Source organism: Sinocyclocheilus anshuiensis, unplaced genomic scaffold (assembly GCF_001515605.1).
Source record: "Sinocyclocheilus anshuiensis isolate Anshui unplaced genomic scaffold, SAMN03320099.WGS_v1.1 scaffold2468, whole genome shotgun sequence".
NCBI lineage: Eukaryota > Metazoa > Chordata > Actinopteri > Cypriniformes > Cyprinidae > Sinocyclocheilus > Sinocyclocheilus anshuiensis.
In genome coordinates this window covers 216,756-241,931 of record NW_015547755.1, presented here as the reverse complement: position 1 = coordinate 241,931, position 25,176 = coordinate 216,756, and the positions used below count along the sequence as shown (strand labels likewise).

Here is a 25,176-nt window from a genome sequence, read left to right as displayed (position 1 = left end):
TCTCCCGTGTATATATCTCTGCCTTTGTTTTTGGATTGCCCTGTCGTCTTGCCGTTTGGACTCTGTTTGCCCCTACCTGGACTATTATCGTGTACCTGGATTATCTCTCTCTGTCTAACCCTCTGGATGTCGTTTGCTGATCGGAGATCCTTGTCTGCTCTTGGTTTATTCTTGTCTTGCCCGTACCATACTTGTTTGCCATTGTTTGACCCTGCCTGTGTTCTGACCCTGTTTATAAATAAAAGCTTTCACATGGATCCTCACGCCTCACGTCTCGTTGGCTCCGTTACAGAAATGGTGCAGTTACAGTTTAAAATGTTTCATTGTTTCTGCTTCACAAACTCATTACAGATATATGGCAGTGTGCGGTATATTATGTTGAACGTGTTGATTCAACAGTCACTTGGTTTTATTTTTTGCTCTTGTGATCTAAACTTTCATCATAAAAGTCCATAAACCATAAAAACACAGAGACTCTCCATTACACACAAACACAAAACAGTCATTCAGTGCAAGAAACAGTCTCATGTCCCATAATATTCCCTCGTTCTATCCCATAATACTCAATTTGATGCCCTGATCCAGTGCATTATCAATCCTCATGTTGAATTTGCAGCAACTTTCTGCCGTTTATTCAATATGAGTAATTTTATTCATTTGTTTTTGTGTTTGTCTTGCAGGAATCGGACGTGACTGAGGTGATTTACACGTGTTTCACCACAGAACACTGATCAAACTCTCCCTGATTCTGTTTCCTCACAAATATATATAACTGTATTTGCTCTTTTGTCATCTTTTATTCTTTAAATTGATTTTTGATAAGTTTGTGATCCTAAATAATACTGTAGATTACTGTTGTGGAAATTTTCTATTTCAATAAATGCATGAGACAAAAGCCTTTTGAAGATTTTTCTTGCAAGAAAAGTTGAACAGTCGTACAGATTGGCTGCAGAGAGTGACCCTCAATAACACTCTGACTCAGTATACCGTATATATATATATATATATATATATATATCCTAATCAAACCAGGATGCTTCTAACTCATCCAATCATAATGCATGTTCAACAAATGTGTCTATGCATAACATATGTGTAATGCATATTCAACATATGTTCTCTAGATGCGTTTCTAAATATTTCATGCAAATGCATCTTCTAAGAAGCTGGGGCCCGGTTGCATAAAGCACCTGACATCTTGAAGTAAAACAGATACCTACAAGATCAAGGGCGGGTATGGCGTTATTCACACTCATGCGCTGTGTTGCTGATAAACATAGAATTTCAGTTCTGTTGCCTTTATATGAAAGTAAATATGATGAACAAGGCACTCAAAGTACTTGCTATTTAATTCCACATTTATTCCGTAGACTATTTATCATCCATTTTTACTTTAAAACAAACATTTATTTTAGAATTTTTAGAAAGATGACAACAATCACATATCTCACACAGAGATCGCACTGTCATAGTGTTTGAGAATATTCATGCATAATTTTTAACTCATAATTACATGATATCAGATAAAAAATAAAACATTTGAGAAGAGAACGTAACATCATGCCAGTTTGAACCAATGAGCATTAAGCTGTGTCTTCAGCGAGCCGTTTCCCATCATGCTTTTGGTCAGCGCAGTCGGTGGAGAGCAAGTGCGTTCGACTGCACGGCCGACTCGCTGTCACGAGAGATTTTTGACACACGTCGGCATGACTTCAGAGCATCAGACTGCCCTCGGACACATTTCTAAAATTTCGGGAGGAGCACGCGCAGATAATTAACACGGCCAGTCCATCATCAGTAATTACACCATCTATCCAATCAGCACAAGAGAGAACCCCTATAAATAATCAAAGCAGCCTTACCTTCATTATTTCTAGTCTTTTAGCATTCGGTTCGCTCCCTTTGCCATCTTATCACAGACCCAATTTCCCCTCCAATGAAGAGACCTATACTGGGGATTTTTTCAGATCTGCCGCAATTTGCTGGCCCCATGATCACTCCTTCCCCGCCAGACACACCATCGTACCGCACAAGCTCTCCTCTCCTCGAGCGCTGGGTCGCAGCAGCAGCAGCAGGCCTTCAACGAGCCTGGGCCGCGCCCCAGGTCCCACCGCAGCAAAGCCTCACTCGCCTCCCGCTGCGGCTCAGCCTTTCACCGCGGCTCTTCCGGCCGCAGCGCTGTATGCAGCCGGGCCTCCAGCTCTCGTATGTCTGAAAGCATTACATTAGCCTTACTGTGCATGTATAAAACCTCACTGAGATGATACAGACGGAACAGACATAATAAGTTTAGCAATTCTTCTGACAGGATCAATTCATTTAATGAAATATTTCACCATCCACTGACGCGCCCACAGCGCGCTCACTCAGAATTGATCTAAAACGCAACTGCCCTGTGTTTTGCCGCAAGACAGCAATCGTGAGTAAATTTTCTGTCATCTTTTTAGGACTGTAATATGAAGAGCGTGCAAAGTAAATATCTTTAGCAACAGTGTGAAAGTGAATAGCACATAACTGCAAAATTAACGTTACTGGTATAAACATGTCTATCGGTACAATGCGTTACACGACTAAACATGCTTAATCGTTTTCAAAAGCTTCCGTTTCTACAACATGAAAACAGCATTTTCAAATTTATCCACTCTGAAAACCGTTTTTAAAGCTCTGTTTTCCTCCTTGTTTTAGCGTGGATGGAAGACCAAAACAAGAGGAAAAGATGTGTTTTCAACGGAAACGTATTAATGTTGCCAAATCTAGCAACAAATTGCTAAGTCCGTGAGGCTGCCTCCGCTAGCAGTGCAGGCTACAAAGGCTCTTCAGGATGTCACAAACCCCACCCCCTTCCCATGGCCTACAGCTACAGCAGCTGAAGCAAACGTGAGGCTGCCTCCATTTGTAACACAGGCCCACTTCTCTTCCGCTCCCTCATGCTACTAATAACCATTTTTCTGTTCAGTGGCCTCCAGCTCCCGTAGCAGATGCTAGCGTGAGCACGCCTCCGCTAGTGGCGCAGACCCATCCTCAGCCCTTTCCTTACCCCACTCCCAACCCCGTCCCCTACCCATGGCCTGCAGCCCCACCGTTCAACCCTAGCGTGCAGCTGCCTCCGCTAATGGCGCAGGCCCGACACCCTCCCTTCCTATGTGCGGTCAGACCGCTTCCATATCAAAGAAGGCCAAATCTAGCAACAAATTGCTAAGTCGGCAACACTGCAGGCAACCCAGGCATTTCAGCTCGTCCCGCCAAATGTCACTAACCCTTCCACTTTCCCGCGGCCTACAGCTACAGCAGCTGAAGCAAGCGTGAAGCTGCTTCCGCTTGCAACACAGGCCCTCACATCTCAGTATTTCCGTCCTGTTACTTCTAACCCCCTTTTTTCCTTTCAGTGGCCTCCAGCTCCTGTAGCAGACGCTAGCGTGAGGCTGCCTCCACTAGCAGTGCATGCTACACAGGCTCTTCAGGACGTCACAACCCCGCCCCTTTCCCATGGCCTACAGCTACAGCAGCTGAAGCAAACGTGAGGCTACCTCCATTTGTAACACAGGCCCACATCTCTTCCGCTCCCTCATGCTACTAATAACCATTTTTCTGTTCAGTGGCCTCCAGCTCCCATAGCAGATGCTAGCATGAGCACGCCTCCGCTAGTGGCGCAGACCCATCCTCAGCCCTTTCCTTACCCCACTCCCAACCCCGTCCCCTACCCATGGCCTGCAGCCCCACCGTTCAACCCTAGCGTGCAGCTGCCTCCGCTAATGGCGCAGGCCCGACACCCTCCCTTCCTATGTGCGGTCAGACCGCTTCCATATCAAAGAAGCTCACCGAATCCTCATCAGCCGACCCCCTTTAACGCCAGTCCATCCCTGTTCACTCGAACTCCTGACCCACCATAGCTAACCCCCTTTAACATCACCTAATCCATCTACAACGGCCCATCCCCACTCCAGCCATCCCAACAGCACCCCGCATCCGCAGGAGCCTTACCTAAATTCCCACACTGCTGCAGCAGTGCCCACTCCCGCAGGAGCTTTTCCATATTTCCCCACTGCAGCTCCGGCAGAAGCTTTACCTAATTCCCACACTGCTGCAGCAGTTCCCGCTCCCACAGGAGCTTTTTTCATATTTCCCCACTGCCACTGCAGCTCCGGCAGAAGCCTTACCTAATTCCCACACTGCCGCAGCAGTGCCCGCTCCCGCTTCATCTGAACTCGTGAAAGCCATCAGAGAAACTCTGAAACAATGAAGACATTTGATAAGAAATGAAGAACAAACAGGAGAGAGCAGAGCCAAACACTCTCAGGATCTCATGGGCAGATCAAACGCTGCTTTAAGACACTCTTAACTTCTCTAGTCTCTGATCATGTTATGGCTCAGTTTATTTCTGTTGAAAATGATGCCACTGAACAGAAGAGGAAGCTGTGGTCTACTGGAGCTTAAAGTTAACATGTTGTGAAATGACCAAAAAAGAGCTGGATGTTCCCACACATCAAGTTGTGCAGTTATTATAGCTGACTGACAGTAGAGTATCTCATGACTTTACTACAGAGCAGCCTCACATCAGCTCATCTGTCATTTTATTACTGAACCAGTTCTGAAGAGTTTGTCTTTTCATATTTGTGGACTGAAACCGTTGAAGATGTTTGACAGATTTGGCTTCTGTTTGTGTTTGTGGCATCTGGTTGGTGAGTTTTTATGGCTTCAGTTCCTTGAGATTCAGTTTTTTTTTTTTTTTTAAATGTCCTTTATATAAATCACTGAAGCTCAAACAGCAGCAGCTTTAGTTTCAGTGTGACCTGATTCTCATCTGCAGTAAAAGTGTTTTCTGTGTATGGTGTGTAGAGATATTTTACATTTTAAATTGTCTTTAAGTTATGTAAAAAATATTTTTTCTTTATGTTCTTCAGGTGTGTTTGCTGATGCAGATGCAGTGACGTCAGTGTCAGTGACGGAGGGAGATTCAGTCTCTCTAGAATCTGGTCTTACTGAAATACAGACACGGGATCTGATAACATGGACTTTTGGACATCCAGAGACTCGTATAGCTCAAATGAGTAAAGAGGCTGGAACCTTCTCTACATCTGATGGTGATGCTGTGGGATTCAGGGACCGAGTGAAGCTGGATCATCAGACTGGATGTCTGACCATCACAAACACCAGAACCACAGACTCTGGACTTTACCATATAAACATCAAAGGCACGAAACCGACCACATACAGATTCAGTGTTACTGTCTATGGTGAGTCACAACTACAGTGTCATTTTTGCTGCCAGTCTTTATACTAATATTTGTTTATTAAGTAGTTTTACACAAAATAATTGTATTTAAGTAAAATAAATGTATTTACTAAGATATCTCATTATGAGAAGCATTTCTGTAACATTTCTCATTACATTTTCATTTACAGGTCTCTCTTTTAATGACATTATAACTTATGCAATTAGTTGTTCCTCTTCAGGAACTCGAGCTGCGTCGGAAAACGCTAGGGGAACGCCTTCTGTGACCACGCTCTGAATAACATGTGAAATCAGTCCAATAGCTGAGCGGGACGTCACGGGCAGGTGACGTCATGACCAGGAAGCTATAAAAGCACGTGTGGCGGAGCCAGTCTAAGCTCATGCAAAGACAAAGCATTTCAAGGGCGAGAGCAAGCCACGTTGTAGGTTGTGTGTTCCTTGGGGGCGAAGCACAGTTGTTACTGCCTTGCTTCGCTCTCAGAGGGCTCTCTTTGAGGAGGGAGCCTTCACTAGCGTTCCTCGCGGTGCCATTGGACTGATTTCACATGTTATTCAGAGCGTGGTCACAGAAGGCGTTCCCCTAGCGTTTTCCGATGCAGCGTCTTGTTCCCTCTAGGAACCAGGGTTACATACGTAACCTGAGACGTTTCAACACAAGCAAACATCATAAATGTGATTCCATGTTTTGTTTTTAGTCCGAATGGACCCTGTGATAGTCTTTCCTTTTGCTTTATCTTAATAATCATCAGTGCATCTGGTTTGATCTGTCGGTGGAGAAACAACCAACATGTTTCGGTGTGTGTGTGTCTGTAGTTTGTGTGTGAAGCATTTTTCTCCTATTATGAATTTCACAATCTTGTTTCACACAAAAAAATCTTTACACTGAAATACAGTGAATCCATCAGTAGTCAAACAACGCCGGGAACACGCATCAGATCGCTGTTCGACTCAAACTACACAACTGTCTGAGGGACCATTTAGTTGCTGTTTTGTGCACATGACACAACGGATCGGCATAAGAGCCAGAGGTCAAAGGGCAAGCAGCTCACAGCACTAAATAACACACCAGTAGACGGATAGCTGATCCAATATTTCCTCCTTCTGCTAGTTTTCACACAGGGACAGAATTCATTTGAAAATGTAGATCAGCAGAAGCTTGTTGATCTTTGTGATGTTAAAGGAGACGGACATGTCAACAGAAACTGAGGTTTGGGAGGATTCAACCAGATTCATAAATAGCACAGTTCAGTCATGAGGGTTTTCAGACATTTTAAGCCCCGTTTGGTACAGTTCTGGAGTTCCTGCAGGCCTGTTTATCCGCAGGGTTGACCCACTCCACCCTACAGATCTTCGTGGCAGCCATTGCGGCCTACCACGCCCTTCTCGGTGGCCATTCAGTGGGAAGACACCCTCTTCTTACACGTTTCCTCTGCGGTGCGCTGAGGCCGAGGCCTCCGGCCAGAGAATCTTATGCTAAGTGGTGGATCAGGATGCTATTCCATAGCCTCGAGTCCTCTGATCTCCCCTCTCCTTTGGGGGTCAAGATTCACTCCTCCAGAAGTTGGCCTTTGGGATGGTGGGCCCTGCCTACTTTAGCCACTCCGGGCTCTTCTGCTCTCTCGCCGTAGCTGTGCAGTCTTCCACACTAGGCAGAGCTTTGGAAGTCTGGTGGCGTGGGCATTCTCGTTCCCCTAGCGTTTTCCGACGCAGCTCGAGTTCCTGAAGAGGAACGTCTCAGCAGAGCGTGGTCACAGAAGGCGTTCCCCTAGCGTTTTCCGATGCAGCGTCTTGTTCCCTCTAGGAACCAGGGTTACATACGTAACCTGAGACGTTTCAACACAAGCAAACATCATAAATGTGATTCCATGTTTTGTTTTTAGTCCGAATGGACCCTGTGATAGTCTTTCCTTTTGCTTTATCTTAATAATCATCAGTGCATCTGGTTTGATCTGTCGGTGGAGAAACAACCAACATGTTTCGGTGTGTGTGTGTCTGTAGTTTGTGTGAAGCATTTTTCTCCTATTATGAATTTCACAATCTTGTTTCACACAAAAAAATCTTTACACTGAAATACAGTGAATCCATCAGTAGTCAAACAACGCCGGGAACACGCATCAGATCGCTGTTCGACTCAAACTACACAACTGTCTGAGGGACCATTTAGTTGCTGTTTTGTGCACATGACACAACGGATCGGCATAAGAGCTAGAGGTCAAAGGGCAAGCAGCTCACAGCACTAAATAACACACCAGTAGACGGATAGCTGATCCAATATTTCCTCCTTCTGCTAGTTTTCACACAGGGACAGAATTCATTTGAAAATGTAGATCAGCAGAAGCTTGTTGATCTTTGTGATGTTAACTCTATGGGAGATTCCCGTCAGGAGAGATCTCCTCTCACAGGCTGAGGGCACGCCCCCGCCCGGAGCTGTGGGAGCTGTGGGTTTGGCCTCTGAGGAGGCACAACTCATAACTTCCGGTCTCTCACCCGAGGTTGTTGAGACTATCCTCCATCCAGACCATCAGTAGTCAAACAACGCCGGGAACACGCATCAGATCGCTGTTCTACTCAAACTACACAACTGTCTGAGGGACCATTTAGTTGCTGTTTTGTGCACATGACACAACGGATCGGCATAAGAGCTAGAGGTCAAAGGGCAAGCAGCTCACAGCACTAAATAACACACCAGTAGACGGATAGCTGATCCAATATTTCCTCCTTCTGCTAGTTTTCACACAGGGACAGAATTCATTTGAAAATGTAGATCAGCAGAAGCTTGTTGATCTTTGTGATGTTAAAGGAGACGGACATGTCAACAGAAACTGAGGTTTGGGAGGATTCAACCAGATTCATAAATAGCACAGTTCAGTCATGAGGGTTTTCAGACATTTTAAGCCTGGCTATCATGGGCTTTTCTGTGAACCGATGAAGAAAATGTCTAAATGAAATTAGTTTGGTTCTGTTTGTGTTGGTGAGTTTGAAATGTGTTTTTATGATTTCAGTTGCTTCTGTTCTGGTAACATGTAATAAATTACTGGTTAAATTAGTCAGAGAGGATAAACATTCACTGTTATTCTCATATAGAAATGAACAATCTTATTGTGAGGTCAAGTTTAAATTCAGGTCCAACTCATACGGATATTTAAAAAATGTTTTAAAGCTTTAATCTGCAAAAAAACTCTGTTCTTCAGGTGTGTTTGGTGTTGAAATGAAGTCGGTGTCAGTGATGGAGGGAGATTCAGTCACTCTAAACTTTGATCTTACTGAAATACATGATGATGATCTGATTCAGTGGGGGTTTGGAAATGAAACCTTATTAGTTGAAATTAATAAACAGACAGACAGCATCACTGTATATGATGATGCTCTTGACGGGAGATTCAGAGACCGACTGAAGCTGAACAATCAAACTGGATCTCTGACCATCACTAACATCACAACTGAACATGCTGGACGTTATTTACTACTGAAATGTGGAGCAAAAGCAGCGTCAAAAGCATTCAGAGTTTCTGTCTATGGTGAGTAGAGATCATTTATCCTGCCCCTCAACTATTCTTGTTAACAATGTACATATTTATTGTTGGATCATTTTAGAATTTCAGATGACAGACTATAAACACTCAACACACTGAACCAAAACTAAGTTTGTTGATTAGATGTTCATATTTCTCTTTATTCTCTCATGTTTTCAGCTCGTCTGCCTGTTCCTGTCATTAGCAGTAACTCTTCACAGTGTTCTTCATCATCATCAAGATGTTCATTGGTGTGTTCAGTGGTGAATGTGAGTGATGTGACTCTCTCCTGGTACAAAGGAAACATTTTATTGTCCAGCAGCAGTGTGTCTGATCTCAGCATCAGTCTCTCTTTACCTCTGGAGGTTGAGTGTCTGGATGATTCCTACAGCTGTGTTGTGGCTCATTCATTCACCAACCGGACCACACATCTCAACACTGGACTCTGTCACACATGTTCAGGTATGTCAGCTGTGATTTTTTTATGTCAGCAATAATGTTTATTGACTGAGCTGATCTCAGTTTGGTGTTTTTATTCCTCAGACTCTGTCCACTGTTGTGGTTCTACTGAAGCTGTGATCCGATTGATCCTCTCTGCTCTGGTGGGCGTGGCTACTGTCATTCTTCTGGTTTATGACATCAGATCCAGAAGAGCTGAACAAGATCGAGCACAGATTCACACACCAGGTACATGATTGATGTCATTACGCACAAATTGATTTTGCATATATACACTGAACAAAATTATAAACGCAACACTTTTGTTTTTGCACCCATTTTTCATGAGCTGAACTCAAAGATCTAAGACTTTTTGTATGTACACAAAAGGCCTATTTCTCTCAAATATTGTTCACAAATCTGTCTAAATCTGTGTTAGTGAGCACTTCTCCTTTGCCGAGATAATCCATCCACCTCACAGGTGTGGAATATCAAGATGCTGATTAGACAGCATGATTATTGCACAGGTGTGCCTTAGGCTGGCCACAATAAAAGGCCACTCTAAAATGTGCAGTTTTACTGTATTGGGGAAAAAAAATTAACTTAAATGATTTTAGCAAATGGCTGCAATATAACAAAGAGTGAAAAATTGAAGGGGGTCTGAATACTTTCCGTACCCACTGTATATACATATTTGTGAGATTTATTAATTTGTATGTTCATCTATTTCAGGAAGTATTGAAATCTAAAGCAGAACGCTAAAGGCTCTTGAAGTGTTTTCTGTTCTTCTAGTGTTTTTGTCATAAATACTGATGATTATTCGAGCGTATGCTCTCTTTCAGTGTCAGATTTTTAAAAGTCCAATTTGAAAGCCTTTTTTGTTTATATTTCCCTCAGATACCTAAAACAAATGAATAAAGAGACACACAGATCTCTCTTTACTACTGCTGTTCATTTGTCATCTGTATTTGCTTGCCTTTAGCAATAAAGTTTTTATTCACTCTGAGGTTCAAGAGTCTCTGCATGTTTTGTTACATTTATTATGTCGAGCACCTCCTGCAGGAAAACTCCTCCTCCGTCAGTCAACCATAAAGTCTTTAAATCTCTGTAGTGTGATTTGTGTCTGTGTTTCATCTGTGGATCAACAGCACCATCAGTAGCTCAGTCTGAATCAGCATGTTATCAGGAGTGATCTGCTAAGTTTCCTCTGACTCCACTAGTTCTGTCTGATTGCTTTTGCTGTTCAGCTGGGCATCATTTGCATTCGCACCAAAGAATTTCTACACAAACAAGGTATTACTTTTATATTGTGAACACAGAATTGATATTTTTGGACACAGTAGTGAATGAAACTTGTTTGAATGGAGTTTGTTGGTCTTCTCTTGTCCCACCAGAACTTAGTCCTCAAGCTGTGAATCTCTTTGAGTTTCTCATACTCAAAATAGCAGATGTAATAATCAACTGCAACTAATATAGACTCTCCTGTTGGTAGAGCTTGTTCATATTGAATTCTATTGAGTTTCAGACCTCTGCAAGACTGCATGTAGTCTCTGATCATGTGTCATTGGTTTGGAGAAAGAAAATAATAACTCTGTTCTTCAGATGTGTTTGGTGTCAATGCAGTGAAGTCAGCGTCAGTGATGGAGGGAGATTCAGTCAATTCAATTCATGTTTATTTGTATAGAGTTTTTCACAATACATTTCGTTTCGAAGTTCTAGAAAAATATAAATCATGCAATTAGTTAATGACCGTATTCATGCAGAAACGATTAACATGATTGAGGCAATGATTACATGTTGTGGTCATTATGATTAAAGTCAGATTTGTCAGTTTTGAATATTGATTTAGAGTTGGCATCATATGATGTCTTCAGTAGAGGCCGGATCTAGCTTGCATACTATCTAGTTACCAGGGGCCAGTCGTTCAAAAGTAATCTGATCGGATTTTGGCCTTTGGATTGGATTGAATCTGGAAAATGGGTTGTTCGAAAGAAGAAGAAAAAAGGATTCTAAATTCTGATTAGATCACAAAATCCAATCTTGGTTTTGATCTAGATTAAATCCTCAGTTTGTGTTGTTGAAGACGTTTTACTAAGATTGGGATACTTTTTATCCAAAAAAAAATGGATTATTCTGATCCCAGCAGAAGGGTGGATTTCAGGAACCAAAATGTAATAAAACTTTAAAACTGGTCCAAAAATGACAACATTTGTAACGTAATATATCCCCAAACAGCTGTCAATATCAAACTACAATATTATATTTCATTTAAAGTTTTTTATTTTTATTTATTTTTATTTTTTTTTAATCACTGATTAAGAAATCTAGCTGGATCAGGATGATCCAATCCAATTTTTCTCTGGAAAAACCGTCTCAAAAGTAAGATGGGTTACCTGATCCTGGATAGCAAAATATGGGATTTCCAAATCCAGACCATTTTGATCCAGACTAAACTTTTTGAACAACTGGCCCCTGGGGATGAGCGTCCTGAGGTAGAAACAGAAATGAGAGATTAATTAGTGTATGTCCACAGAAGAAATTATTTTTTTTCTCCAAATTTTTTATGACATCCACTTCAAACCTTACAATGCACATGATAACTTTCATTAACTCTACAATAAATAAATCCACTTCACCAGCTCATTACTCTTCAACAGCGATGCTATAGATACCGCAAAAACGGAAGTTCAAAGACAGAATTTTAAAGATGGCTGCGTGCTTGTTTCTCTTATGCATACAGTTTACATGATTGAGTCTTCTGTTCAAAAATAAATAAATACTATTTTTTTTTTTAAATAAAGAAAACAAGCAATTGCAAGCAATACTGAGCTCTCTGGATTGTAATATCAGTACTAAACAGAAAACGTTTAACTTTAAATTTTTTGACCTTTGATTCAAACAGATTCATTTATATTTACTTTTACAAAAAAAAAAATGATTGCATTTAATGTGCTATATCTGTAATTCTTCCTGTTTTTTTGTTTTGTTTTAAATCTATTATTAAAGTTTGCAAAACAAGACCTAAGTAGCAAAGTCTTTTGAAAGAGTTTGTTCAAATTGATAATTAAAAAAAATAATCAAATCAACACATTAAAATATAAGAATTTCACTGGATTAGATACCAAAATATCAAATTAAGTGATATCTGTGAACAAATGATCAACCAGGTTTTCTCAGAATTAACTTTTCTGATATTTATTATGATTTATTTATTTGCAATTTCTTTCAACAACAAACTAGCCTCAAGATAAATGAACATTTGACTTTTTAGTAAGTCACCTACAGAAGAAACACGTCTTGAGCACGAGTCCAATCAATCCTAGAAGCAGGATGTTCGAAACTAAAAAGAGAAACAAATGAACAGATATAGATCTGAAATAGATATAGATTACAGTAACAAATACTTTAAAGTGTACAGAAGCATTGCTGACTGATCTGTTTTCCTGTGGCCTTTTATGAAATAATGTTTTTGTGATTCGATGTACAAGTGCATCTCAATAAATTAGAATGTCGTGGAAAAGTTCATTTATTTCAGTAATTCAACTCAAATTGTGAAACTCGTGTATTAAATAAATTCAATGCACACAGACTGTAACACACTTTATAATTTTCATAATTCAAAATTTATACAGTGCATAGCAAACACTATGAGGAAATAAAATAAATGTCACATTTGTTTAGAGCATTTTCTATAACAAGTCAAGCTGCAATACCAAACAGGACCACGCAGAGATGCCAACAGACCACTATACCACACTGTAAAAAATGAATCATGGGTCTTGTAATTTTCATTTAAAAAATCAAGGTGATAATTAAAACTAGTGTATATTTCATTAAAGAAATTGTGGTTCAGTGTTGTATAGAAAATATTGAGGACTTTTTACTAATAAAACCAAGAGATGTGTTTTCCTCATTTTTTTAAAGGAAACTTAAGCAATTTTGGGGCTTGAATTGAGGAACTGATTAAACTAAAAAAATTAAGGAAAGAAGGCTACCTATTTATTTTAAGAGAATTAGCTCAATTTTGCAGTTTTATTTTAGAGGTGATTGTTAGTTCCCAGCATGCTTTGCATATGGCTGGATATGGAGAGTAAATTTTGAAATTAAATGCTATTTTATGTGTTTTTGAGTGAAGGGAAACATCTATTAATGTTTAATGTTCAGTTATAAAATCCCTCCAGTGCTTTTTTTTAAATCCCTATTTTAAAATCCCCTTTCTCAAATCAGGCTGTTCTGAGATTACTGTCAGAGTGACGTAGTTCTGCACAGGCCCCACCCACGATGTTTGATTGACAAGTTCGTCTTACCTTAGACCCGCCCTGAGTGAGCTGTCATCAGTCCCCCATTGTGTCGACTCCGGTAAAGGGGAAGACAAGAATGTCTCCGATTAAGCAATTGAGATGTTTTGTTGCTGGATGTAATAATGAACATAGCAGTCGTCATTTACTCCCGACATCTGAGCCGCTGAAGACGCAGAGGATTAACGTTACTTTCGTTTTGAAGGGAATGTGCCGATCCTCGATCTGTCTAAACGCGTCTATGTTTGCGTGGATCATTTGTGATCCAGCTTCATCTCATAGCAGTCGTCATTTACTCCCGACATCTGAGCCGATGAAGACGCCGAGGATTAACGTTACTTTCGTTTTGAAGGGAATGTGCCGATCCTCGATCTGCCTATGTTTGCGCGGATCATTTGTGATCCAGCTTCATCTACAGTAGGAGTATAAGGGTTTTTTATTAATCTCTGCAAATCGCCTTTCCTAATAATGTGCTAGTTTGCCAGTTTCTCGGCTGAGGTTTACAGTCTGCTCGTCACCCAACGGAAGAGAGGGGCGGGGTCAGTAGAATAGCAGTCGTCATTTACTCCCGACATCTGAGCCGCTGAAGACGCAGAGAATTAACGTTACTTTCATTTTTGAAAGGAATGCACTGATCCCCGATCTGCCTAAATACGTCTATGTTCGCGCGAATCAATCGTGATCCAGCTTCATCTACAGAAGAAGTGAGTATAAGGGTTTTTTTTATGAATCTTTGCAAATGGCCTTTCCTAATATGTGCTAGTTAGCAAGTTTCACGGCTGAAGTTTACAGTCTGCTCGTCACACCACGGAAGAGAGGGGCGGGGTCAGCAGAGCTCATTAGCATTTAAAGCAACATGGACTAGAATGGCATGCTGAAAACAGAGCTGATTTTGACAGGGTAAAAAGGATGTTTTTTACACTACCATTGAGAAATTTTAACCAAAGTATGTTATAGACTTTTCATTAAGACCCTAAAGAATCATATCAACTTGTGGAAAATGTGCATCCGAAGACCCCTTTAAAGGAAACTTAAGCAGTTTTGAGGCTTGAATCGAGGAACTGATTAAACTAGAAAAATGAAGGAAAGAAGGCTACCTATTTATTTTAAGAAAATTAGCTCAATTTTGCAGTTTTACTTTAGAGGTGATTGTTAGTTCCCAGCATGCTTTGCATATGGCTGGATATGGAGAGTAAATTTTGAAATTAAATGCTATTTTATGTTTTGTTTTGTTTTTAATGAAGGGAAACATCTATTAATGTTTAATGTTCAGTTATGTTTGACATTTGAAAGAGTTTGAAGTTACGTTGAAGTTCCATTGTGCAGAAGAGTAGAGCTTATGGCTACTACTCCTCTAAGGCATTAAGCCTTGTTCAATGAGCAATAGCTTTGCTAGTGCTAGTGCAGTATTTTCCAGTATTTATCAAGTATTTTCCTACTTGAGCTGTTTGGCTGTATACAGTCTTTTAAATGTACAAAATAACTCGGGCCTCACTCAAAATCACAGCCTTTTGAGAATCAACTTTAAATAAATGAGCACATTTCACTAATTATATTAAATTAATTGTGTCATAGATTAATTAATTTAGGAGATTTTACATGATTTATTCAGGTAGATTCCATTAATAAAAATTACTCAAAAATATTATGTGTAATATTGTTACCATATATATATTTTTTAAGTAGATAGCTTGTTCCATTTTTTACAGTGCAGTCGCCTTAACCTGACTGTATATAAATATATACGGATCCATTCATAATTATTAAACAGAGCAGAACACAAGTAAAAAAGCAAATAAAACATTCTGAATTTGTCGAATGTGGTGATCTGAAGGTGGCTCAACATGAGCAGTGAACAGTCAGAGTGAGTGTTTTTTGCCCATATGTATATAAACACCACTGACCATTGCAAACTCCTATAATAACACTCTTCTTCAGCGAGTGTCCATTACAAACACTTGCCAGACATGCGACCATACTGAAATATGCTCATGCATAAAGCTATCAGAGAGCGCACATATACGGTCTGTTTATTTGCACGCTAAAAATATTACAAACATTGCTGCTTTGTCACAAGAGTAACTGGAGGTGGACCTCTGAATGCCAGGAGTCATTCAAAAGGGCAAAAGAGATGCTGTAAAGATCAAAAGCCCTGACTCATTTTGATTCTGCTCTTACAATTCAGCGGAAGCAAATTGAATTTAAACTAAATTTTATCAATACATCTTCAGAAGGAAGTTGATGTTGTTGATGGATCATTGCCCGCTCACTGCAATATTTAGCCCACACCAGGGCATTCCCTCTCTCGCTGCTTGTAGGATGCAAAGGTGGGCTTTGTTGTTATCCACTCACACCTATGACATCAAGCAGATCAAGTGCTGCTTTAAGACACTCTTAACTTCTCTAGTCTCTGATCATGTTATGGCTCAGTTTATTTCTGCTGAAAACAACAACATTGATCAACAGGAAGTTGAGGGAGACTGGAGCTAAAAGCGACAAAGGAAGTGTGACTAAATAAGCAAGAAAAGAGCTGGAGGACATGGATCAACACTTCAAGTTGTGCAGTTATTTAGCTGACAGTTTCTCATGACTTTACTACAGATCAGCCTCACATCAGCTCATCTGTCATTTTATTACTGAACCAGTTCTGAAGAGTTTGTCTTTTCATGTTTTTGGACTGAAACCGTTGAAGACGTTTGACAGATTTTGGTTCTGTTTGTGTTTGTGGCGTCTGGTTGGTGAGTTTAAATAAATTTTTATGGCTTCAGTTGCTTCTGTTCTGGTACCATGTTGTCACGAATCCGGTCTATAAACTTCCGTTCACTCACCACCAGAGGTCACCCGCTCTCCACATGGACTCTCACACTTCATAGACTGTTAAACATCCCCCTGGACTGCATTTCCCATGCTCCATTGCACTAATCACAAGCTCACCTGAAACCAATCACACACAGCTGCTACCAATAACACACACTATATAAATCAGTCTCACACCCCCATTCAACGCCGGGTATTGTTTAGTGTGTATCACTGCTATAGCTGATAGCTACCTTACGGAGCCTGCTTTAATACCAGTTTGCCATTGTCTGACCCATGCCTGTTTCTGACCACGTCTCCTAAATAAAGCTTGCAAATGGATCCGCACGTCTCACATCTCGTTCGTCCCGTAACACATGTAATAAATACGGGATAATTTAGTTAGAGAGGTTTAACATTCACAGTAAGTATGTCTGAAAAAGCACAATTTAAATATATTTATTTTTCACCTGGGTATTCTCATATAGAAATAAGTGAACTGTGATTTTTACAGTGAGATCAAGTTTGAATTCAGATCTAAATTCAGGTCTATTATAGAATGATAAAATAAAATAAATATGAAGCTTAAATACCCAACAGTGTTAGTTTGACATTAAAGATTAAAGTAAAAGCGTGGCCAAAAGTGATGTCCAGAGGGTATTGGTTTGAGGATTTGTTTTTAATGACTCTACAAGTTTGATTAAACCATCATAGAAAGTATTTTATATCTTAAAAAAAAATGATATCTTTTAAAATAAACTCTGTTCTTCAGGTGTGTTTGGTGAAATTAAGTTAGTGAAAATCGGACATTCTGTCGCTCTAAACTCTGGTCTTTCTGAAACGGTGGATAATTATCTGATTCAGTGGAGGTTTGAAAACACTTTAATAGCTGAAATCAATGTGACGGCTGGCAGCGTCACTGTACAGGATGGTGTTCTTGACGGGAGATTCAGAGACAGACTGAAGCTGGACAATCAAACTGGATCTCTGACCATCACAAACATCACAACTCAACATGCTGGAGTTTATACAGTAGAGACCAACCATATGAGCTTAATGTTCATTCTCGCTGTCTATGGTGAATTAAACTGTTGTTACACCTTTTTTATTTTTTTCATCACCAGATACAATATTAATCCAAACACTATTTTGCTTTTTTTTTTCATCTGTTCTGTTGTTTTATATTATTTTTTGAAAATTACATTTCAAACTAATACTTTTTTTTAACTAAAACAATTATAAAGTGTTTTTACAGTACTAATTTGTGACAAACCCTCTTTCTGTTTGTTCTCTGTGTGTGTTTGATGATGCAGATGAAATATCAGTTACTGAAATGATGCATGGTGTTTTGATTCAGTGGCTGTTTGGATATGAAAACACTTTATTAGCTGAGACCAGTAAACGGGCCGACGGATTCACTGTATATGATGATGTTCTTGATGGGAGATTCAGAAGCTGGACAATCAAACTGGATCTCTGACCATCACAAACATCACAAATCAACATGTTGGACGTTATTTACTACAGATAGAAGAACCAAAACATTTAAATCTAAGCAAGTCATTTAAAGGTTTAAGTGTTTCTGTCTATGGTGAGTAGAGATCATTTGTCCTGTCCTTCAAATATTCTTGATATTAGCATTTAATGACTGATTTGATCTCAGTTTGGTGTTTTTATTCCTCAGACTCTGTCCACTGCTGTGGTTCTACTGAAGCTGTGATCCGATTGGTCCTCTCTGCTCTGGTGGGCGTGGCTACTGTCATTCTTCTGGTTTATGACATCAGATCCAGAAGAGCTGAACAAGATCAAACACAGATTCACACATCAGGTACATGATTGATTATGTAATTTCTCAAAAAAATGTTTTTGCATTTCTAAATATTTGTGCGGTTTATTACTTTATGGCTTTATATGGTCATCTTTTTCAGGAAGTATTGAAATCTGAACGAGACGCTGAACTTTAAAGCTTCTTCAAGTGTGTTTTGTGTGGTTTGTCATATTAATACAGATTACCAAAAGTTGCTTTGCTTGTATTATTCATTATATCAGGTTTACCTTTTTAACTTTTTATATTTTATTTTTTATATATATATAAACTTCAGAGTTGATTCAGGGTTTAATGGCTTTTAAAATGACACTGTCTTCTAATGTTATTATTGTACAGATCCAGTTTAAAAGGCTTGTTGTTTATATTTCTCTCCGATAAGACACAGAGATCTCACTGCACTATACATTTGTCATCTGTATTTGCTTGCCTTTATCAATAAAGTTTTCTCACTCTTTGCATTGATTATGTCGAGCGACCTCTGGAGGAATACAGAAGTTCAGAGTGCAGCATGTACAGTTTTACCCATAGACTGTATAAAAACATGGACGTAGTGTCCGTGACGTCACCCGTAGGTTTCCGAAGAGCGTTTTTGAAGCCTAAAGTAGGCGGAGCCGGCCGTCGCCATCTTGGCAGCGCGTCACCGCGCGTCACTCCCGGATAATCGAAAATGTGCAAAGAGGCGGGAGCTGGTTGCTGAAACCACGCCCACCAAGCTCGACGGTGGTGTCAGCAGCGGCAATCCACCTGTCACTCAAGTGGCCACGCCCTTAATTATGCAGAACTTTAAGGCTTAATATAATTTAAACCGATGAGTTATAAAAAAAATTCACCCCCCTCACAGTTGTCATGAAGGGCAAAATTAGCTATATAGACCAAAATAATTTTTTGAACCAGGCTGTAAACATGTTTTTTCTGCTGTAAAGTTGGGCATTTTAACATGGGGAGTCTATGGGATTGACTCCCTTTTGCAGCCAGCCTCTAGCGGCCAGTTGACGAATTACAGGTTAAATCACTTCCGTGTTGGCTTCACAAGAGAGAGCGGGAGGTTGCCGCTTGGTTTTACCTTATTAAAATGTTATTTTAAATATTATTTGTAAATGTTTACATCATCAAGCGTCTTCTTATACTGATTAAACGTTGTTTTATTGTTATAAACATTATAAATTGTCAAGAGAAAACCACATGTACATCTAAAAAGTTTTTTTTATTAAAGTACTGAATATAGTAGCTATATTAATGCAAAGAGTTATCATCATCCAGCTCAGTTCACTTCTCATCTGTTAATATCAGCGCAGTCAAATCAGTAATATTGCTGAATATTATAATCTAAGCAAGCCAAATTCCATCAGGTGACCGAATGGAGGAAAAACCTAAATATGAATCAGACTAATATTAGCATTTCAGGCTACTCATACACGTTTCACGTCTTTATTGGGTGCTTTAAGGATAAACTTGCGCATAAGTCATGTCATCCCGTGGTTACGTAAACGAACTGGCGAATCGGTTATTATTTGAAACCGAATCGAACTGTCCGAAAGAACCGTGGGAAAGAATCAGACTTTCCCGTTTGCCCGAGGCTCGGGATTACAGGTAATAATATTCAGATTCTTGTCCAGACCGATCGTTTCGCTTCATTAGGCCCCAATATATCGTCAGCAGTCACGGGTATTAATTTTGTAGCGCCTGATATGCTTTTAACTTGCATTTTATTAAACACAAAGGACCGGTTTCAGCTAAAAATGCTCTACTGAAGAAAAAAAAGTCACACATCTTGGATGGCCTGACTGAGAGTGAGTAAATTAACAGCAAATTTTCATTTTTGGGTGAACACTCCCTTTAAGATGGAAAAGAAGTGGTTTCACAAATGCTAGAAATGTGGCTTTCTGAAGAAAAATTGCTATCAAGGAGCATCTCTGATAGCACTTCTATACTTTGGTAGCAAATCTACTCTTCTCAGTTTTTTCAGAAAAACAAACCAAGGTAAACTGTATGTTTTCTTTAATGTTTACTCACGAATTTTGTTCTAACAACACAGACAAACATTATTAATGTAATTCACTGGATTTTGAGTTAAAATGGGTCCTGCAAGGTTCTTTTTCTCTTTGTTTTATGTGTACAAACATCAGTGTGTCTGGTTTGATCTGTCAGTGGATAAACAGCTCACATGTTTATGGTTGCTGTGTGTGTCTGTAGTTTGTGTGTGAAGCGTTTCTTCATTTTCTGTCCTGATCATATGAACCTCACAATCTTCTGCTCCACACAAAACGTCTTTACAATGATATGAAGTGAATCCATCAACAGTCAATTAAGAGTCAGAGGTCAATATGATTGACAGCTTACAATGCTAAATAACACGATACAGATATCTAATACAATATTTCACTCTTTTATTATTTTTCACACAGGGACAGAATTCATTTGAAAAGGTAAGATCAGCAGAAGCTTGTTGATTTTCGTGATGATAAAGGAGACGGACATGTGAGCGGAAACTAACTGAGGTTCGGGGAGGATTCAACCAGATAAATAGCACAGTTCAGTCGTTTCAGATCAATCTTGAGTGTTTTCAGATATTTTAAGAGCTACTATCATGAGCTTTTCATTTGAGAAAATGTCTCTGAAATCAGTTTTGTTCTGTTTGTGTTTGTGGCGTCTGGTTGGTGAGTTTAAATTCATCTTTATGGCTTCTGTTGCTTCTGTTCTGGGAACATGTAATAAATTACTGGTTAAATTAGTCAGAGAGGATAAACAATCACTGATATTCTCATACAGAAATAATTAAACTGTGATTTTACTGTGAGATCAAGATTGAATTCAGATCTGAACTTAGTTATTAGGAATAGATTAAATGAAAATAAATATGAATCTTAAATACCCAACAGCATTAGTTTTAGTGTGCCATTACTCTTATCTGAGGTGCAAGTCTTTCTTTTTTCATTTAGTTAATGATCTATATGAAATGTTTTAACTACTTTCCCATTCATTCCAGATATGTTGTGTTTGTATTTCTGCTGAATATTATTCACTTCACATTCAAATGAATAAAAGTATGTTAGTGAAGTTCATTAAACCAACATCACGTTACTTAGAACTTTAATCTGTGAAAAACTCTGTTCTTCAGGAGTGTTTGGTGATGAAGTGAAGCCAGAGTTTAGTGAATTGTCAGTGATAGTGGGGGGTTCAGTCACTCTGAAATCTGGTCTTTCTAAAATGAGGAATGATGATCTGATTCAGTTGTTGTTTTATAACACTTTAGTAGCTGAAATCAATAAACCGGCCGACAGATTCACTGTACATGATGATGCTCTTGATGAGAGATTCAGAGACAGACTGAAGCTGGACAAACAAACTGGATCTCTGACCATCACAAACACCAGAACTGAACATTCTGGATGTTATTATGAACTGATTAACAATTTGAGGCGTTATTTCAATATCATTTCGATCTGTGGTGAGTTAAAAACTGTTGTAACTCTTTTTTTATGACAAAATTGATATTAAATAATATATAGTACATCTTTTTGTTCTTTGAAGATTTTAAAATTTTAAAATTTAACCTATTAAATTTAGTAAACCTTTATGACGTTATTTAACAGTATTAATTTGTGACAAACCCTGTTTCTGTTTGTTCTCTGTGTGTGTTTCATTACAAATATGAAATATCAGTGATGAAGGGAGATTCAATCACTCTCAAATCTGGTCGTTCTGAAATAAGGGATGTGATTCAGTGGAGGTTTGGAAGTCAAAACACTTTAATAGCTGAAATTAATGAATGGACCAACAGATTCACTGTACATGATGATGCTCTTGACGGGAGATTCAGAGACAGACTGAAGCTGGACAAAAAAACTGGATCTCTGACCATCACTAACGTCATACCTGAACATACTGGACATTATGAACTACTGAGCCACAATTTAAGGTTGGGTTTCGATATCACTGTCTCTGGTGAGTTAAAAACTGTTTTAACTCTTTTTTTTTTTTTTTTATGAAAAAAAAAATGATATTAAATCATGTACAGTACATCTTTTGTTCTTTGAAGTTTAAAACATTTTTAAATTTAACCTATTAAATTTAGTAAACCTTTATGAAGTTATTTAACAGTGTTAATTTGTGACAAACCCTGTTTCTGTTTGTTCTGTGTCTGTTTTGGTGATCCAGATAAAATATCAGTGATGGAGGGAGATTCAGTCACTCTGAACTCTGATCTTACTGAAATAATGGACGATGATGTGATTCAGTGGAGGTTTGCAAGTAAAAATACTTTAATAGCTGAAATTAATGAACTAGACAGACTGAAGCTGGACAATCAAACTGGATCTCTGACCATCACAAAGACCAGACCTGAACATAATAGACATTATTTACCGCTGACCAGCTCTGTGATCTGGCCGTCTTTTTATCTCAATATCTACGCTGTTAAATGTCAGATTCAACTTTTTTATCACAGCCTTAAAGTAGATCTAAAGAAGTATTTCATCATGTCTAATTACATAAAAAACATATTTTTTTTTTTTTTTTTTTACATTTACAGCCAGGTTTATATTTTATCTTGCATGTCAGATTGTTTTTAAATGCTCTAGTTTTTGAATACCTTTGATCAGTTGGTTCTCCTCGATGTTTCTTCCTTGTCTGCTTGAATATCTTCATTCATCCTCATGTCTCTTTATTCTCTCGTGTTTTCAGTTCGTCTGCCTGTTCCTGTCATCAGCAGAGACTCTTCACAGTGTTCTTCATCATCATCATCATCACAGCACAATTGTTCATTGGTGTGTTCAGTGGTGAATGTGAGTGATGTGACTCTCTCCTGGTACAAAGGAAACAGTTTATTGTCCAGCATCAGTGTGTCTGATCTCAGCATCAGTCTCTCTCTACCTCTGGAGGTGGAATATCAGGATAAAAACACCTACAGCTGTGTGCTCAACAATCCCATCAGCAACCAGACTCAACATCTGGACATCACTCAACTCTGTCACACATGTTCAGGTACAGCAGCGCTGATATTAGTTGATGTCAGTGCTGATATTAACGTTTATTGACTGATTTGATCTCAGTTTGGTGTTTTTATTCCTCAGACTCTGTCCACTGCTGTGGTTCTACTGAAGCTGTGATCCGATTGGTCCTCTCTGCTCTGGTGGGCGTGGCTACTGTCATTCTTCTGGTTTATGACATCAGATCCAGAAGACCTGAACAAGATCAAGCACAGATTCACACATCAGGTACATGATTGATGTCATTTCTCACAAAATACTGCGTATATAAATATTTGTGAAATGTATCTATTTATGGCTTTGCATGTAAATTTTTTTCAGGATCTATTGAAATCTAAAGCAGAATGCTGAACATTTAACTTTCTTGTGTATTTTTCTTATAATTACTGATGATTATTTGAGCTTACACTCTCTTTCAGTGTCATATTATTTTTAAAAATCCAGTTTGAAAAACTTTTTTGTTTATATTTCTCTCAGTTGAGCCACACAGATCTCTCTTTACTACTGATGTTCATTTGTCATCTGTATTTGCTTGTCTTTATCAATAAAGTTTTCTCACTCTGAGCTTCAAGAGCCACTCCTTGTTTTATTACATTTATTATATTGCGCGCCTCCTGGAGGAAAATAAACGGTTTAATAGTTTCAGCAGTGCATCACAAAGCTTTACATTATTAAAACATTTGTAAAAGTCTTAAGCTCATTAGTTTTTGTAAACGTTTTTTTTTTATCCACAATAAACAACTATAGTGCCTCATTTAAATCTTTGTAGTCTGATTTGTGTGTCGTTGGCTGTGTTCGAAATGGCATACTAACATACCGCCTACTGCCCAGTATACAGTGTATACTGCCTACTATTTTTTTAAAGAATAGAATAGTGTGTAAAACAGTATACAATAAGCAACAAAATGTTTCAGAGTAGTATGCTACAGTGCGGTCACATGACAAACACTGAACCTTAAAGGTGCTGTAAGTAAGTTTTTGGCTCTACTAAAGCATAAAAATACCATAATATGTTTGCAGATATTTAAGAAACATGCCAAGTTAACATACTTGTTTATCTGAAAAACAATGCTACAGTCAGTTATTCTCCTTTGAAAATGTGCGTTCCGTGTCGGAATTTCAGTCTCTGTTTTGGTTTGTGAAACCCGCCCACTGCCAGTTTACCCAATTGTATTTCGGGACCCCGGGTTGCCAGTTGGCGGGAAACAGCGTATTTGTTACAACCCCTGGCTCAAAGGGAAGCAACAAAAGGAGGGACACACGAAATCATAAGGCTCAATAGGAAAAGGCTTTATTAAGCTCAAGTAAATCACTATAATAAAAGAAAACACAACAGAAAAGATAATGTTTCTGAATACGTTAGCCATCAGTGTGTAAAGCGGGGTGCCTGGCTGCTAGTGTAATGTGCTGTTGTAGCCATGTAAAAGTGCTCAAACCAATACAAATCAAACCAAACACAACCCAATATCCCAAGTCCAAGACTCCTTTGTCTCTACTAACATCAGTTTTTAAAGGAGCATCTGAACCACAGCGGCAGGTGTAGGCAATGGACTGCAGATTAAGGCGAGTCATAGGCGGAGCTACAAATCACCCAAATTCCAACGGGAACCGTCACACCCCTCCCCATAAGACAGGGACTCCCACAAAGATCCCTGTAACAAACATAGTAAAATACAAAACAATCAAATATTATACACAAAACCAACACCAAAGACAACCCCCCAAAACACTAGAGGAGGGGTTTTGACACCAAAAATAAATCCAAGAGCTACATCATGTACTTGGAATGCGCAACAGCGCATCCGCTACCACATTTTCCGATCCTCGAACGTGCCGAATATCAAAGCAGAAAGACTGCAAAAACAGGGACCACTGGATCAACCTTTGATTCGGACACTGTAGGGTATTCAAAAAGGTCAGAGGATTATGATCTGTATATATCACAATTGGTGCACTGGAATTAAGATAAACAGCAAAATGCTGCAATGCCCAAATAAGGGCTAACGCTTCTTTCTCAACTACAGAGTAGTGTCGCTGATAAGAATTAAACTTCCTCGAAAAGAAACTGACTGGATGATTGACT

General features: G+C 39.1%; 2 protein-coding genes across 2 annotated transcripts in view; both read left to right on the top strand.

Annotated features, from left to right (window-relative positions):
- The window catches only part of LOC107704490 (SLAM family member 9-like), a 40,624-nt gene extending 17,193 nt beyond the window's left edge, over positions 1-23,431 (top strand). Inside the window, exons 3-5 of the mRNA XM_016507419.1 lie at positions 22,789-23,088; positions 23,178-23,321; positions 23,415-23,431. Coding sequence (XP_016362905.1) covers positions 22,789-23,088; positions 23,178-23,321; positions 23,415-23,431 — 461 coding nt within the window. The remainder of the gene's footprint in view (positions 1-22,788; positions 23,089-23,177; positions 23,322-23,414) is intronic.
- Positions 8,433-18,222, top strand: LOC107704486 (uncharacterized). The gene is made up of 5 exons (XM_016507416.1): positions 8,433-8,751; positions 8,926-9,207; positions 9,289-9,432; positions 17,962-18,105; positions 18,206-18,222. The coding sequence occupies exons 1-5, from the start codon at positions 8,442-8,444 to the stop codon at positions 18,220-18,222; spliced, it is 897 nt and encodes a 298-aa protein (XP_016362902.1). The 5' UTR covers positions 8,433-8,441.
- Positions 23,432-25,176: the final 1,745 nt, after the last annotated feature.